General features: G+C 37.9%; 2 protein-coding genes and 1 long non-coding RNA gene across 4 annotated transcripts; 1 reads left to right on the top strand and 2 right to left on the bottom strand.

The window, feature by feature from the left end:
* The first annotated feature begins 366 nt into the window (after positions 1-366).
* On the top strand, positions 367-2,927 carry gmfg (glia maturation factor, gamma). Its single transcript, XM_037776495.1, has 7 exons — positions 367-568; positions 982-1,078; positions 1,880-1,929; positions 2,007-2,056; positions 2,144-2,226; positions 2,447-2,520; positions 2,746-2,927. The coding sequence occupies exons 1-7, from the start codon at positions 566-568 to the stop codon at positions 2,815-2,817; spliced, it is 429 nt and encodes a 142-aa protein (XP_037632423.1). The 5' UTR covers positions 367-565; the 3' UTR covers positions 2,818-2,927.
* A 62-nt stretch (positions 2,928-2,989) lies between these two features.
* On the bottom strand, positions 2,990-10,186 carry paf1 (PAF1 homolog, Paf1/RNA polymerase II complex component). Of its 2 annotated transcripts, none has more exons than XM_037776493.1 (14): positions 9,932-10,184; positions 7,964-7,996; positions 7,739-7,831; positions 7,529-7,650; positions 7,357-7,423; positions 7,175-7,276; positions 6,982-7,087; positions 6,047-6,115; positions 5,720-5,823; positions 5,517-5,633; positions 5,280-5,408; positions 4,625-4,730; positions 4,099-4,183; positions 2,990-3,918 (listed from the first exon to the last, which is right to left on the bottom strand). In XM_037776493.1, exons 1-14 carry the CDS (start codon positions 9,976-9,978, stop codon positions 3,476-3,478), a joined length of 1,623 nt encoding a protein of 540 aa, XP_037632421.1. In that variant the 5' UTR covers positions 9,979-10,184; the 3' UTR covers positions 2,990-3,475. The 2 variants fall into 2 exon arrangements, with proteins under 2 accessions (XP_037632421.1, XP_037632422.1); XM_037776494.1 differs by having other exon boundaries at positions 3,476-3,918; positions 7,964-7,993; positions 9,932-10,186.
* Positions 10,187-11,319: 1,133 nt separating this feature from the next.
* LOC119492117 lies at positions 11,320-14,927 on the bottom strand. Its single transcript, XR_005207718.1, has 4 exons — positions 14,764-14,927; positions 13,427-13,563; positions 12,728-12,772; positions 11,320-12,631 (listed from the first exon to the last, which is right to left on the bottom strand). It is a non-coding gene; the product is annotated as an uncharacterized LOC119492117 (long non-coding RNA).
* Positions 14,928-15,051: the final 124 nt, after the last annotated feature.

The following is a 15,051-nucleotide window of genomic DNA, read 5'->3' as shown; positions in this document are numbered from 1 at the left end:
GATGTTTCTGAAAACATCTGAGGCGGCATATAGGCATTACAGTAACAGAATATGAATTCATGTTTGATCAGTGCTGCCTATAGTTTGACTGTCTGATCAGTGAGTGATTGACAGCTGCTCAGAGACGGCAAGGCTCCAGCTCGGCTCTGATTGGTTGTTTTCCTCCGGTGTGTGAAATCTTGCAGATGTACCGATAGGACACAGAGACGCATGATTTTTTTTTTCAGATTACCTGTCTCATGCACTACTGTATAGTATATATGGTGTTTTATAAAAAATAACTTTTTTTAATCATATTTGCTCCATTTCTTCCCACTGCTGCTTTAAAAGATGGTTTCATACAACATTGCTGAGCTTGTCATTTATAGTGTTGAAAACAGGAAGCAGCACGGATGCATGCTGATGCATGCCCCTAGCTGTGTGTGTCAACTCTCCCTTCTTACTTACTTCCTACTTTTAGTTAAGGAGGATCTTGCCAGTCTGCGTGTCTGTTTTTGCAAGTTAGTTTGCTTCAACAAGGCAGTCTCATCCTGAAGACAGGAAGGCAGGACAGGATCGTTTGAGAATGGTAGGTGAAACTGATGCAATTGCTTGAAAGATGTTTTACTTTTCTTTTGAAAATGTACTGGATTCGTACGTATAGTTTTTTTTTCTTCTTTACCTTACCATTGCGACATCAGTCGACCGACCATCCCCCGCTCTCTCTCTCACACAAACAGGAAACTACAATCTTGCATGTTGCAGCAGAAAACATTTCCTGCCCTCAATATGTCAGAATAATGTTATGAATGTTTAATGCATCCATGCAAGGTGGATATAGAGACATCAACATCTGAACAAACAGATCGAGCAGGTGTCTTTGTGTTTCTATTTCTGGCCTGTAGACCAAGCCACACACCTTTTATCAGGAGCATCAGGAAATGTCTTCTTAGACAGACACATTTCGAGTGATATCTTTTTTTTTTTTATGCCATTTTGCAGTCAGCCTCTCTGACTGTGTGTGACGTGGATGAAAGTCTGAAAGCTCTACTGAACAAGTTTAGATTTCGAAAGGAGACCAACGATGCTGCCATACTGAGTAAGTATCACACATATGGATGTTCTATAGTTACTCAAATAGCTCGGCTGTAGGGATGCACCGACCGATCTGACTTTTTCAGTTCCGATATCGATACATGTGCTTTGGGTATCGGCCGACACCGAGTACCGATACCAGTGTTTGATTGACAAGCTGTTATGTGTCACTGTGTGGGAGTGACTGGGATCATTCTGGACTGTGTAAGGCAACATCAGAATTGACTTTATCATTGTTCTCTTAACTTAGCAAAACTAAATGTAACAAATAAATACATAGCTTTAAATGTACTTACTAATAATTGTTAATTATTAAAATAATAAATAATAAATAACCAGCAACTTGCTAAAAAAATCTATAAAATTATCAGGAATTACTATATAGATATAATAGATATAAATCTAATAAATTGTTAATTATTAAAATAATAAATGATAAATCTGACACCAGAAACTTGCTAATTATCAGGAATTACTATTCAAGTGTGAACCTTTTTAGTGCAGCAACAAATTGGTCAAAACTTAAAACAGGAATTGAAATTCCAGTACATAATGTATATAGTATAGAAATATAGAATTGAATTTAATATATCGGCTCCATTGTCACCGATATCCAATCCAGCTATTTGAGTCAGTATCGGCCCAAATATCCAATCAGGTATCGGTACAGGTGCATCCCTAAACTCTACTCTGTAACACATCATTTGTAAATTGATCAACATAAATTAAAAAATCCCATGCAAATATCAGTGCATCAACAATTATACAGAAGCAAAAGCCTAAATAATGATTTTTTATTTCTCAGTCAAAATAGACATGGAGAAACAGCTTGTTATCCTTGAAAAGGAACTTCAGGCAAGTCCCTTTTTTTTTATTTATTATTTTTTAACTGTGTTAAAACTCATTTAATTACAATCAACTTTGTCTTTTAGGACATCTCATTGGATGAGTTGAGAGAAGAACTTCCAGAGCGTCAACCCAGATATCCTTCTATAGCAAAGTCCTTAAAATCACTCAAAGTGTGTCAGTGTTTTAAAGCTGAGGAAAAAAATCCTTGACAGTAGTGCACATTCATTGTCTACAGCTACAAATATTCCCACGATGATGGGAGGGTGTCTTACCCTCTCTGTTTCATATTCAGCAGTCCAGCGGGTACGTAATTACAGTATTTTAAATCAAAAGTAATCTTTCTCCTTAGATTACATTTGTTCTGCTTAATGGAATAACTTAACTGCCAAATTAACACCGAGTGTCTCCTCTTGTCTTTATTGTTGTGATGAATGTGGCATTTATTGGATTTGCTGAGGAATGTTTGACTGGTCAAATCACAGAATCCCATGGAGATAAAAAATGTAAATTTCATTTTGAACAGGATGTAAGCCGGAGCAACAGATGATGTATGCAGGCAGCAAGCTTCAACTGGTCAAAGCTGCAGGGCTCACAAAGGTAATTATCTCTAAATTATGATCTGTATTTTATCATAGTTTTTGAATGTAGACCAAAGTTGATTGTCAACGTATTTAGCAGTTTATTCATACTTTTAGATGTCATTAGTTTCTTTTCTTCTACCCCATTTATTAGCAACTAGCTTGAGTATTAATGAGTCAATATCTCTGAAATTCTTTTAATCTTCATGTTTTGAATGTGACGTTCTCTGCTTTATTCCATGAGGTCTTTGAAACGAGAAACGCTGAGGATTTGACAGAAGAATGGCTCAAGGAACATCTGTCAATGTTTCGCTGAATATGCATCTCCAATACTTATCTTTTTCTTTGTGAAACATGCTTGTGGATTTTAAGTTTTAATTGTTTTGCAAGTTATTGCTATTAAAAGGATTTACTGTAAGAAAGGAATTGTCAGTTGTGCATTGAAATCATTTTTAAACATGAACAATCCCAAATTTTGTCCAACAAAATATGAACTAAGCATCAACTAAACAAATCAAATATTTAATATTTTTTAAATGGAGCACAGACGACAGTCCTGTACTTCTTTGGGTTGATTGAAAATAAGCTGTTAAAGAGGGGGAAAACAACAACCTATTGACCACTGCTTCTTACAAAATGGCACCTGCATTTTTATTATCAGTTTCAAAGCCGTAACACAATGACAAGAAAAAAAGCAGAGAACAAAGACATTTTTTACATGATCCTGTACGGAATATCTAACAGACAAAAACAGAGGAATGGTGTACAAATAGCTACTGGTGCGATAGTTGAATCTACTATTAAAAACTGTATTGAAGTGAGATGTCCCCGGTCCAAAACCTATGAGCATCACACACACAAATTTTATTTGCAATCGTAATATCAGGGTCAGTGACAGGGCAACACTGCCACGTTTGGAGCTGAACATACAGGTAAGAAAGGTGGCCATCGCCTTGCTGTCCAGACCACACGTTTTATTCACTGTCACTGGCGTCGCTGGAATCTGAGCCTCTCTCGCTTCCACTTCCGCTCTGAGCCTGGGTCTCCGAGGGGCCGCTGCTGCGGTCGCTGTGTGCTGGCGATGCGCTGCGACTCCTGCTGCCTCCTCTGTTCCCTCCTTCGTCCTCGCTCCCGCTGCCCTCCTCCCCGCTGCTCCTGGCTGAGTTCTTGTCGTTCTCGTTGTCGTTGTCGCCGCCGGCGCTGTCGTCGTCGCTGCCGAAGATCTCTTCCTCGTCTCGCATTTCTCTGGTCCTCTCCTCGCCGCTCTCGCTTCCGCTGCCGCTCGCCTTCCTCTTCCGCTTCTCTTTGTCCTCCTCTTCCTCCTCCTCTGGCTTTTGTTCCCGGTCTTCATCTTCCCTCTCTGATTCGCTACCGGAGTTCTCTGCCTCGCTGCCGCTGCCCTTCTCTTTCTCGTCACCTGGAGGGAAACAGTTCAAAATATCACAGATAGATATAGAAACTGATTACAACCTGCCATCAACACAGATGGTGAATGACTTAGCAGACACACTACTACTACTACTACTACTACAGTGCAGCAGGTAGCCAAATAGGGTAGCCAAATAGTTGCACTGGTAGAGAATAAAAGAAAACTGACCAGAGTCTTGCAAGTCTTTATCCAAGTCCATGTCTTCCTCTTCATCTTCTGGCTCATGGTTCTCCAGCTGAGCTTTACGTGCGTCCTGAGAATCACAATGAAAGGGAATCAGTCATCGGTACTACTGTCCAAGAACGCAAGCCTATACAGTAGATAATGCTAAAATTCCAGTCATTAATTTAGATTAGTTGAGTCGTGTTGGAAAGGATTGTTTAACACAAAACACAAACACCGACTACATGGCAAATAATCTAAATATTAATGTGGTTTTAACAAATCACGTCCCCTAACTGCAACTACTTTGTTTCGATAATGTTGAATAACCGACTGCATGTAATCAATATTACATCTGTAATCTATGATAAATGTGATTTCCTAGCTTCTGTGTTTCTTAAATAAACATGGAGGTATTGAAATAAACCCTAAGTTTTAGTTAAATAAGAAAATAATAATAATTTAGACACTGAAGTTCTCCTTCCAACAGTCTTAACATCAAGAAAAATAGGAAAGTAAAAAGTACACTCACCTGGGCTTCGAGTTCCTTCTCGTTCATGTCTCTGTGCTTACACACCAGCACGGCGTTTGTGGTTGACTGTGCTCCAGCCTTGGCTCTCCTCTTGCTCAGACGCACCCTGCAGGACAGAAGAAAGGCTGTCAGAGGACGAGGCCCAACAGTTTCCCATGAAAGTCCCATATATCATGGTTTTGGTGCTGGTTGTATTGTGCAAATTTACACTAAATTTTCTAAAGCATCTACACTTAAGCTATTTTCACACTACGAGTGACAAACGCAACAAAAAGACCAAGCGTGGCCAGCTACATTATCGCCGAGTCGCTGTTTAAGCGTTGCTCAAGCGCTCGTTGGCGTAATTATGTTGTTAAATAGCACTGGGAACTGGCTAACAGCATTTCTGTAGATGGAACGGAAGAGGGTGAAACAAAAACATATGATTTGTTGATCATTGAAAAAAAGTTGAGACCACCTCAACTTTATCAGTAACGCGTCACGCAGTGACAAGTGTCTGGCGTTAATTTGTAGTTTCATGTCACCGGCCTGTTGCATTGCCGCTCGTAGTGTGAACACAGCTTTATGCTGGATCTACACACACCAGCTGCATATCTCCCTTTCTTTATGTCGAGGTGCAACAACAAACAAGTCTCCTCTCTGATCAATGAGTTACCTTGTCTCGAGCTCGTTGTAGTAAACACCATCTCCATCTCTGAAGATGAAGAAGTAGTTCTCCTCATAACCCTTGCTGGCTTTGTTCTTGACATTCCAGTTGTACTCCCTGGCTATCTTGTAATCATACCTGAAAAACAGAAATTATTATCATTATTTCTTCCTGGTATACAAGCAAAGCAAAGAAGTAAAGCAATTTTGAAATGCACAATTTTCTTAATGTTATATTTGTACATACAGATCCTCAGGCATGTAATCCATCCCTTCATCGCAATCTCTCTTGCGCTTGCGAATCGTTTCCTCATGGGGCAGGAAGTAGGCCACAAACTGATTTCCTTCCTCATCCATCATACCTCTGTATTGAAGAGACCATAAATTAGTGTTTATGCATAAATGTTATTGTTTGAATACATATTCATGCAACGGATATTTTGTAGAAACCTGATCATGGCCTGAGACATCATTTCCACTCCTTGTGGTGCTGTTTGGTCTTTAGGTGCAGGATCAGAGTCAAAGATGACCTGAGCGCATGGGTTGATCCACATCTGGGGAGAGAATAAAAAGTGTACAAAATATAATTATATAAATCTGTAAAGTGACAGTTTGTCAGTTAAAGTATATTTTACTGTTACATGTAAATGTGCTGTATTTTTATTGTGGTGTTTATTGCATCGTTTTCCTTCTCTGGACTTCTACTACAGTGCCTGTGGCATGTAATTTGAAATCATAAACGGAAAAGTAGATAAACTGAATGAAATCATAGCTCACCTTGAAGTCGGGGAACACAGGTAGTACCTCCACAGGAGTAACTCTGGGTTTACTGTAGTGCACTGTAACCTGGAGAGAAACAACAACATGTTTTACAAACCATAGCGCCTTTTTCAATTGCCCAAAATACTTTTAAGGTGCTTTCACAAGCCAACAATTAGTCCGCTTTAATCAAACTCTGGTGCAGTTTGTTTGGACAGTTGTGAACGCAGTAATCGTACTCTGGTTCGGACCAAAACAACTGGTCCGAGACCATTTGCAAGAGGTGGTCTCGGACCCGTTTCAAACCAAAACGAAGGCTGCCTGTGCAGGCATTTGTTGAGATGGACACAGGTAAACAACAGGTTAACATGAGTGGGAGAGGACTGACTCGGTGTTTGCTTGATATCTGGAACATACACAATATGCTAAATTAAATCCACAAAAATAGTGACGTTTATAAAGTCATTGGAGATGAACTGGAGGAGAAGAGATTCGTGCGCACAGGAGATCAGTGCTGAGTCAAAGTGAAAAACATTTCGACAGCAATATTTCAAAGTCTGCGATTCCCTGTATAGAAATGGCAGCTCTTGTGACGAAAGACAAATTTGCTCCTTCATACACGCCCCTCAGGAAATTAATTATGTTATTTGGTCATCTTTAATTTGTGCACTGTGAAAGACTGAATAGAAAATGAACCAAATGTACCAATTTCACTCGGATTTGGACTAACCAACTGGACTATGGATTGTGAAAGCGCTCTGACATTTTGGGTTAATGTGCTGATTTGCATCTGACAGCTGACCATTACAAACAGCGTTCTATTGCACAGAGCATCTCCACAGCAACAGCTGAAGAAAACTACTATCACTTGTTCATTTTACTCTTTAAGTTGCTTGAAATATAAAGGCTGTTAAACAACAATGATTTGGACACACTTGTTATAGATCACTCACCGATTTCTGTGCATCCTCAAATGTTTTCTCAATAGCAGTAATCTGGCTGTCTCTGTCCTTGTAGATTTCTTCTTCTGTAAACTGCTGTTTGACAGACACACCGATCCTAAACACAACGCACATCTAGGTTATACACACACACACATAAAATCATCTACTATTGAGTAATTCCAAAGTGATTTAGCCAACTTACTTGACTTCCACTTTCTCGTTGGAAACACCGTATCTGTTAAACTCTGTCGAAATATATTCTGTCTTTCTCATCCACGGGACCACTTTGGCATGCTGCTGTGACCTTGTAGGGAAGAAAAAAATGTTTAAAAAATATCCACATGAATCTTTAACAACATAAAGCTGCCTGTTTAGCAGCCTTACCTCTTTGAACTGGATGGAGCCTGGATGTCCTCTTCCAACAGTTTTTCATCAGCGGGATCCAACAGTACTGACAATTTGAAAGATTGGTTCAGTCTACACAGACATTTCATAAAGCACAGTAAAAAAAAAATTAAGAATAGGATGTGACATGTAACAACAACTGGAGACATACTGTTGGGGTCTATGCGGTAGGTGTCTGGGTTGATGAGATCGATGGTGACCCCGAGGTCTGGCTCAGTCAGGAGCTCGTGCTTGTGCTGCTTCTCTAGAGACGTGGCTTTGTACTGTACAAACCTGCCACAATGGAAAAACCAATGTCAAGCTGTTCCCGTGTTCGACAGAGAGTGTTCTCGATGAATGAATGGAGAGGCTGGATGATTACCTGTGCTGATCAAATGGATATGTGATGAATTTGGGGTCAAAAGGGATGTCAGGCAGGCTGTTGCAGTACTTCACTCGACAGACCACCCCCGACCTGACATTGGCACAAAAGTACAGGACATACACAGTTTGGGTTACTCAGAAACTTTTGCATATGTTAGTGCTACTTTTAAAAGGAGGCAAAATGACTGTACATAATAGTAAACACAGTACCAGATCTACTTACCTCTCTGGAACAGTTCTATGAGAGGATGGCCTACTGGAAAAGAAAGAAAAACAGACATTTGTCAGACCATCTCTCATAAACTAGTTAATGCTAGAGTATGCCATAGAAATGTTACAGTGAAAGGTAACCGATAACATCCTACTGTGTTATTCACTGCTCCCTTTAACCTTCTCTTATATTATGCTTACATGAATAGATGCATGTTGTTTACATATTCTTATACCGAGAATTGCTGTGGAAACCACTTGTTCTCTAAAGGAACCACAGCTGCCTGTGAATACTCTCCATTTACTGGCTGAATTCAACCTAAAGACAAGCATCTAAATACATCTCATTCTTGTATTTCACGTATTGTAAAGGTGGTAAGACACTGCCAATAGAGATTTTATTTATTTGTCTTTGTTTTATTTGTTACAGGAATCTACTTACGTTAGGTCCTAGTCTGTGGAACAAACTGCCTCAGTAAGAGGACAATAAAGTAACATTACAGCATGGAAACATGTTCTAATAGACACACAAATTACAAGTATGAACCTGAAAATGAGCAGGATATGGGACCTTTAAGTTAGCCGTCTTAAAAAAAGAGTTTATTTTTTTGTCTTTGTTTTATTTGTTACAGGAATCTACTAACGTTAGGTACATAATACCTTAAGCTTTGACACCTGTACACTCTAGGATAGTTCATGTTCGTCCTAGCGTTACTAAGGTTACTGTTACGGTTAGTATCTTAGTTACTTAGGGTTACTAAGGTTACTGTTAGGGTTAGTATCTTAGTTACTTAGGGTTACTAAGGTTACTGTTAGGGTTAGTATCTTAGTTACTTAGGGTTACTAAGGTTACTGTTGGGGTTAGTTACCTAGTTACTTAGGGTTACTAAGGTTACTGTTAGGGTTAGTTACCTAGTTACTTAGGGTTACTAAGGTTACTGTTAGGGTTAGTTACCTAGTTACTTAGGGTTACTAAGGTTACTGTTAGGGTTAGTATCCTAGTTACTTAGGGTTACTAAGGTTACTGTTAGGGTTAGTTACCTAGTTACTTAGGGTTACTAAGGTTACTGTTAGGGTTAGTTACCTAGTTACTTAGGGTTACTAAGGTTACTGTTAGGGTTAGTTACCTAGTTACTTAGGGTTACTAAGGTTACTGTTAGGGTTAGTATCCTAGTTACTTAGGGTTACTAAGGTTACTGTTAGGGTTAGTTACCTAGTTACTTAGGGTTACTAAGGTTACTGTTAGGGTTAGTATCCTAGTTACTTAGGGTTACTAAGGTTACTGTTAGGGTTAGTTACCTAGTTACTTAGGGTTACTAAGGTTACTGTTAGGGTTAGTTACCTAGTTACTTAGGGTTACTAAGGTTACTGTTAGGGTTAGTATCCTAGTTACTTAGGGTTACTAAGGTTACTGTTACGGTTAGTATCTTAGTTACTTAGGGTTACTAAGGTTACTGTTAGGGTTAGTATCCTAGTTACTTAGGGTTACTAAGGTTACTGTTACGGTTAGTATCTTAGTTACTTAGGGTTACTAAGGTTACTGTTAGGGTTAGTATCCTAGTTACTTAGGGTTACTAAGGTTACGTTACTGTTAGCATTAGGACTGGCTAACCTTAAGTTAGCTGTCCTAAACAAAACGTTTAGTATTATTAACACAATGTCAGCCAATTCATTTGCCTCTGCATAAAGTTGCTACGACTGACTGGACAGACCAAATTCACTCATGTAAGTATGTTATATAACGTTAAATAATAAGGTTAAATTAGCTTAGCGAGCAGGTTAGCATTAGTTCACTTGACGCTAAGCTAACTAGCATCGGTAGCTAATGTTGTACACAAACTGACAGTGAGCCACTAACGAGCTCGCGTGGACGAGTTGTAGCTGCTTTAGACATTAACTCGATAACAATACAACATAAGCAGTCCAATGAAGACACCCAGCTAGTTAAACAAGCTTGTAAAGTGTATCTATGTTGACTTGCCTGTGTCCGTCTTCTCGTTGAGATTGAGTCTGGATCGTTGGAGCCATGTTTACAACAAACTGCTCACAACTCAAAACACGTGTTAACCAACAATAACACGCCCGATGACAACAACTACCGTGGTCTAAGTAGAAGTACACACAACTATTAAATCTAACTTTAGTCAGAGTCTGTACGGCATTTTTACTTCGACCCGGAAGGACAAAGATGATGATGACCTGGAAGTGTATCCAGTTTCACAGCTTCTTCTTCTTCTTCTTTTGCTTTGGTGTTTATTATTAAACCATCTTAGAGGTGCATTACCGCCGCCGTCTGGACTGGAGTGGGCAACAGGAGATAGTGCAGAAACAAAATAAAAAAAATAAAAAATAAAATAAAAATATACATAAAAAAATAAATAATAATAATAATAATAATAATAATAATAATAATAATGAGGAAAACTCTAGATTCGTTTAACTAAATCTGTTTATCTTAAAAACTGAATATACTAAAGAATATACTGCATGTATATAGCTTGTCTATCTCTTGTACTACTATTACTTCTGTAATTCTCTTTTGTTTTTACTTATTTATATGTGTTTGTATGTATATATATATATATGTCTTTTATCTTTTTTATTTATTTTTTTTTTTATTTTCTTCACTTGTATTTATCACAATTGTGACTACAGTTATTTTGTTATCAAACACGCAGCAATATTTCGAGATACCTTTTTCTTTCTTTTTTGAGCTGTAGGCTGTAATTATCAAAATTAAAATGAAAAAATGCTTGAAACATTTTAGTTTATATGTAATGAGTCTAGAATATATTATTTTCACTTTCTTAAATAACTGACAAAGAATATTGAACTTTTTTGTGATATTCTAATTTTTTGAGCTGCACCTGTATATGCTAAGTTTATTCATGCAATTATCTGACATGGGGGGGGGTTAATGTGTATTGCTGTCTGTATGATTGTGTTCTATCATTTGTGGGGGGAAAAAAAGGGCAAAAAACTGAATAATCTTATTGTTTAAAAAGAAAAAAACTGAATAATTTCACAGTACAGTATATGTTATCTGCTGTATTCCCCAATAGACCTGACAATGAAAAGTCCTGATGTTTTGCCTTCCTTAGTGACTGTAAAAGGTGATTCCCCTGGATACTGTAATTCCTGCAGTGTATCAGTACATGGTCGACAGTTTCTGGTTGATTACAACATGTGCATTTCCCAGTTGGGTGCTTGCCTATTCTATATAATGTATGGTTAAGAGTAAGACCTGTATGTCCGATTCTCAGTCGAAGGATGACATTTTCTTCCCTTCTTTTCCAGCCCACCTTTCCCTACCGACCTGGCATGTGAGGTTGTTTAACATAGTGTAGGCTACTTAGCAAAAACTTGCACTTGAAAATACTCCCATTTATTTAGCATATTTATACAAAACAGCATTGACATTCTTTGTCTCAGTTATAAAATCTGACCAAAACTATCTGCTGGATTTGTTCAAAAGAAAACCCTTTAATTGACAGAGAGGGAATACAAAAATGTTTTGGCAGACCAATAATCTCACAGGTTTGCAAAGAGTTGTTTATTTTAAAAGTATACTTTCATTTGTATTTCATTTACTAGATATAATATTAACATATTGCTTTTAAGAGAGGATTCCTACCATGGCGTATACTCTCCCCACTATTATCTTCCTCGTCTTCCTCGTCTTTAAACACACACGCAAATAATATGTTGCTCCTTTCTGACAAAAAAAAATCAGAACACAAAGTCCACTTTCAGGGCTTTCGGTCCTATCTTGTGATCTTCAACAGCAGATGGAGCTTTTGCAGTTGCCGTGGAGATGGCTCAGTTATCATGTGACCACGGCATGAAATTTTAAGTCATGTAATAAGTGGTCTTATATCAAGATAGGGATACATGACAACTGAGCAAAATCCATCCAGAGATAAAGGCCTCAAGATGTGGTTGAAAGTGGACAAATTTAAAATAATAATCAAAATAATATTTCCAAGGTTTATAATGAAGCTTCAAGTTCAAATGTTGTTCCTACTACCAGTTTATTTACTGTAGGTGACGGGTTTTAGTGTGAAAAATATCAAATTCTTGATGAAATTATGAACTCTAGCTTAGCTCTTTGTTGGAGATCATGGCATCAAACTAACCAACATATCAGACAATTGTTAATAACAATCATATACCTAACTTATAACAGCTTTACTGCAATCTGATATTTAAAACGCAAATATAGCTGCAGACAGCACACACTTTAGTTGCATAGAACGCCATCTCAGTGCAAGTTTCAAAATGGAGTTAAAAGAAAGACCAACCAAACCAAGCATTTTCTGCTACATTCATTCTGCTTCCCCAAAATCTGAAAGTGGAAATATAAATGCTACACAGGTATGTGTGACACACATCAATCACTGAGGAACATTCCTCTACGTCTTAGTTGAGCCTTCACTCATGCTGCAACTCTCCACCACCTATTATTATTGAAAGTGGGACTACTTGTATGTATCTATGTTAACAAAGACTGTGCACAACAACGTGCGAAGCAATCAGTGCAAAGGAAAAAAAGCGACTGCTTTTCATCATATGTTCTTCAGTCACATAACTGCAACCGCCCTTTTTTGAGAGTCCTTTCAGTGGAGTTCTTGATCTTTTCCCGCCTCAGGTCTGCATCTCCGTCTGCATATGGGTATCAACTCTGTGGAGAAAGAGACAAGAGATTAAACCTTGCACACAAACACACATGGTTCATATTTCAAATTGTTATAAACTCAAATAATCATAAAGTTCTTACCTGCTCAACATGTATATCATCTGTCCTGGATCATCTGCAAATACCCTGTAACATCAAAAGAACAGTTCTATTAAAACATACTGTTCACTAACCCATGAACCGAGTACACACAACACCCATTCCATAATGGACATTGTCCATTAGGTCTTAAGTGTTTTTCCATCCATCGGTTCAGGAAGGGCTTTAGGGCTCTTATGGTCTAAATTTGGGTCCTATCAAGAAAATGGAGACGTTTTTAACTTCCAACGCATGTCATTCTACCTTCTCTTCTCTCCCTCTACTTCCAAGTTAGTTGAGAAAGAAATGCTGTCGAGGAAAACAAAGTCATAGATCTGAGGCCTGTACCGCAAAGCAAATTCAACTTAATCTGGCTACCAGTAACTTAAATAAGTACTTCACATTAATTTAGATGAAACGGTAACATACTTGTGGGAAAATCTTATTAAAGTAACAGCAAGAAGTGATATTCAATGAGGGAAAATGTATAAAATATAATCACATAACTAGAATAAGAAGCTGTAAACACTAAAAATAATTTCAGAATATTGAAAGTAAGGCTAAGGGTATCAATATGTGTGGGACTTTCTATATACAGTATGTTTTTAGTTTAAAGTGAGTATTTTTTTGTCTAATGATGAACAAACTATTGTGAATATATGATGCACATAAAAAAGTTAACCACAGAAACACATCTCTTACCCATCTCCCCAGTGGTAAAACGCCCGGTCCTGGTAGAACATGGACAGAAACAGCCAAACACTTATTGTCTCGACCCAGAAGATAACAAACAGGAACCATAGGGATGACAGCAGGACTTCACACAACATCCTGGAGCTCTGTGAGGACACCAGACACAGACACAGTAGAAATAAGCGATTCCTTCTGGTATATGATCCTAGTGTACGTATACTGTGACTATAAAAAGTATTCACCTATACTGACAGTTTCATGCGTTATTCTTCTAATATGCGTCTACCGTCAGGGATTTTGCCATACTGTTATGTCAGTTATACCATAACATTTTCATTTTAGGTGCTTACATTAACAAATTAAATATTGTAAATAACATCAAAGTTTGTATACATTGTGCATATGGCAAGTCAACATACAAACCATACATACATACATACAGGGTCTGAAATTAACCTTTTTCCTCACCTGCCACTGTGGCAGGTCACTGAACATTTCTACTGGCCACTCAATTCTTTTGTCTGCCACTTCTGACATCTAGGTAGAACTCTATCAAATTGTAAATACTGAGTCAGTGGTACCAGACCGTAGAATTTTGGAATAAAACATGTAACCCTAATCCTTGACTACATTTAATTTAGGCTTTAGAATTGCTTTTTAAAAATATGATATCTCAATATAAGGAAAACCAGGTGACATTTTTACCTGCCAAAACCAACATTTATTTGGCAGGTGGCAGGGGCTAATCTCATTCCCTGCATACATACATTATTGCCTTGTACAGCACATATTTCATTCATCTTTATTCTTCATATCTAATTGGTTTATGCTCTAAATGCTGTATGTTTTGTAAATTAAATCTACAGTATGTCATAACATACTGCTATAGGTAATATTTGGATAACTAGAATTAGACAAAACATACTGTATAATTATCACATTGTATTAAACTCTATAACATTATGGAGTTGGGCATAATAATGAGAGCCAAAACAAGCAAGTATTATATGTTTGTAAGCTATAAATTGTAAACTCACTCTTATTTTGTTAACAGGAAAGACAGCATATCAGTTAATAGCTAATATATGTATTCTACAATACACAAGTTAGATATGTTAACGCTTTAACGCGTTTTAAGTGTGCAAAACGTTACTATTATTCATATAGACGTGTTAATGAAGGGGATATAATGCTTCTTTAGCGTTAGAGATGGCTAGCTGGGCTGCTAAAGTCGTGGGACAAGTAGCTAGATAGCTAAATGTTCTAGCCAGCCAGCTATCCACATTGTTACTAGTCAACAGGTGAGCTAATAGTTATTGATTGGTGTTGTCAGACTGTTTACTCACTCAAGGAAACGACTCTTGTAACTGCATTCCTTTACTTACAGGCTAGCAAAACATCCACTTTGGTTGTTTACAATGCGCGTCACATATCACGTCACACGCATTTCCGCTTCTAGGACCAGTGACGTCATTGCTTGATTGATTCCCAAGCTGTGGTCCTCGGACCTTTCAGAGGTCCCCTAAAAGGGACTTTTTTTCTGACGCCACACAGGAAGTAGCATCAATATTAGACTCCGGGGAAAAACAAGTTTGGAAACTTGTGTTTGGTGGATTATTTCTCTGTTGTTACAA

The sequence above is a fragment of the Sebastes umbrosus genome, chromosome 7 (genome assembly GCF_015220745.1).
Source record: "Sebastes umbrosus isolate fSebUmb1 chromosome 7, fSebUmb1.pri, whole genome shotgun sequence".
Classification (NCBI taxonomy): Eukaryota; Metazoa; Chordata; class Actinopteri; order Perciformes; family Sebastidae; genus Sebastes; species Sebastes umbrosus.
The sequence above is the reverse complement of the archived record's forward strand: the minus strand, read 5'-3'. Positions and strand labels throughout refer to the sequence as shown.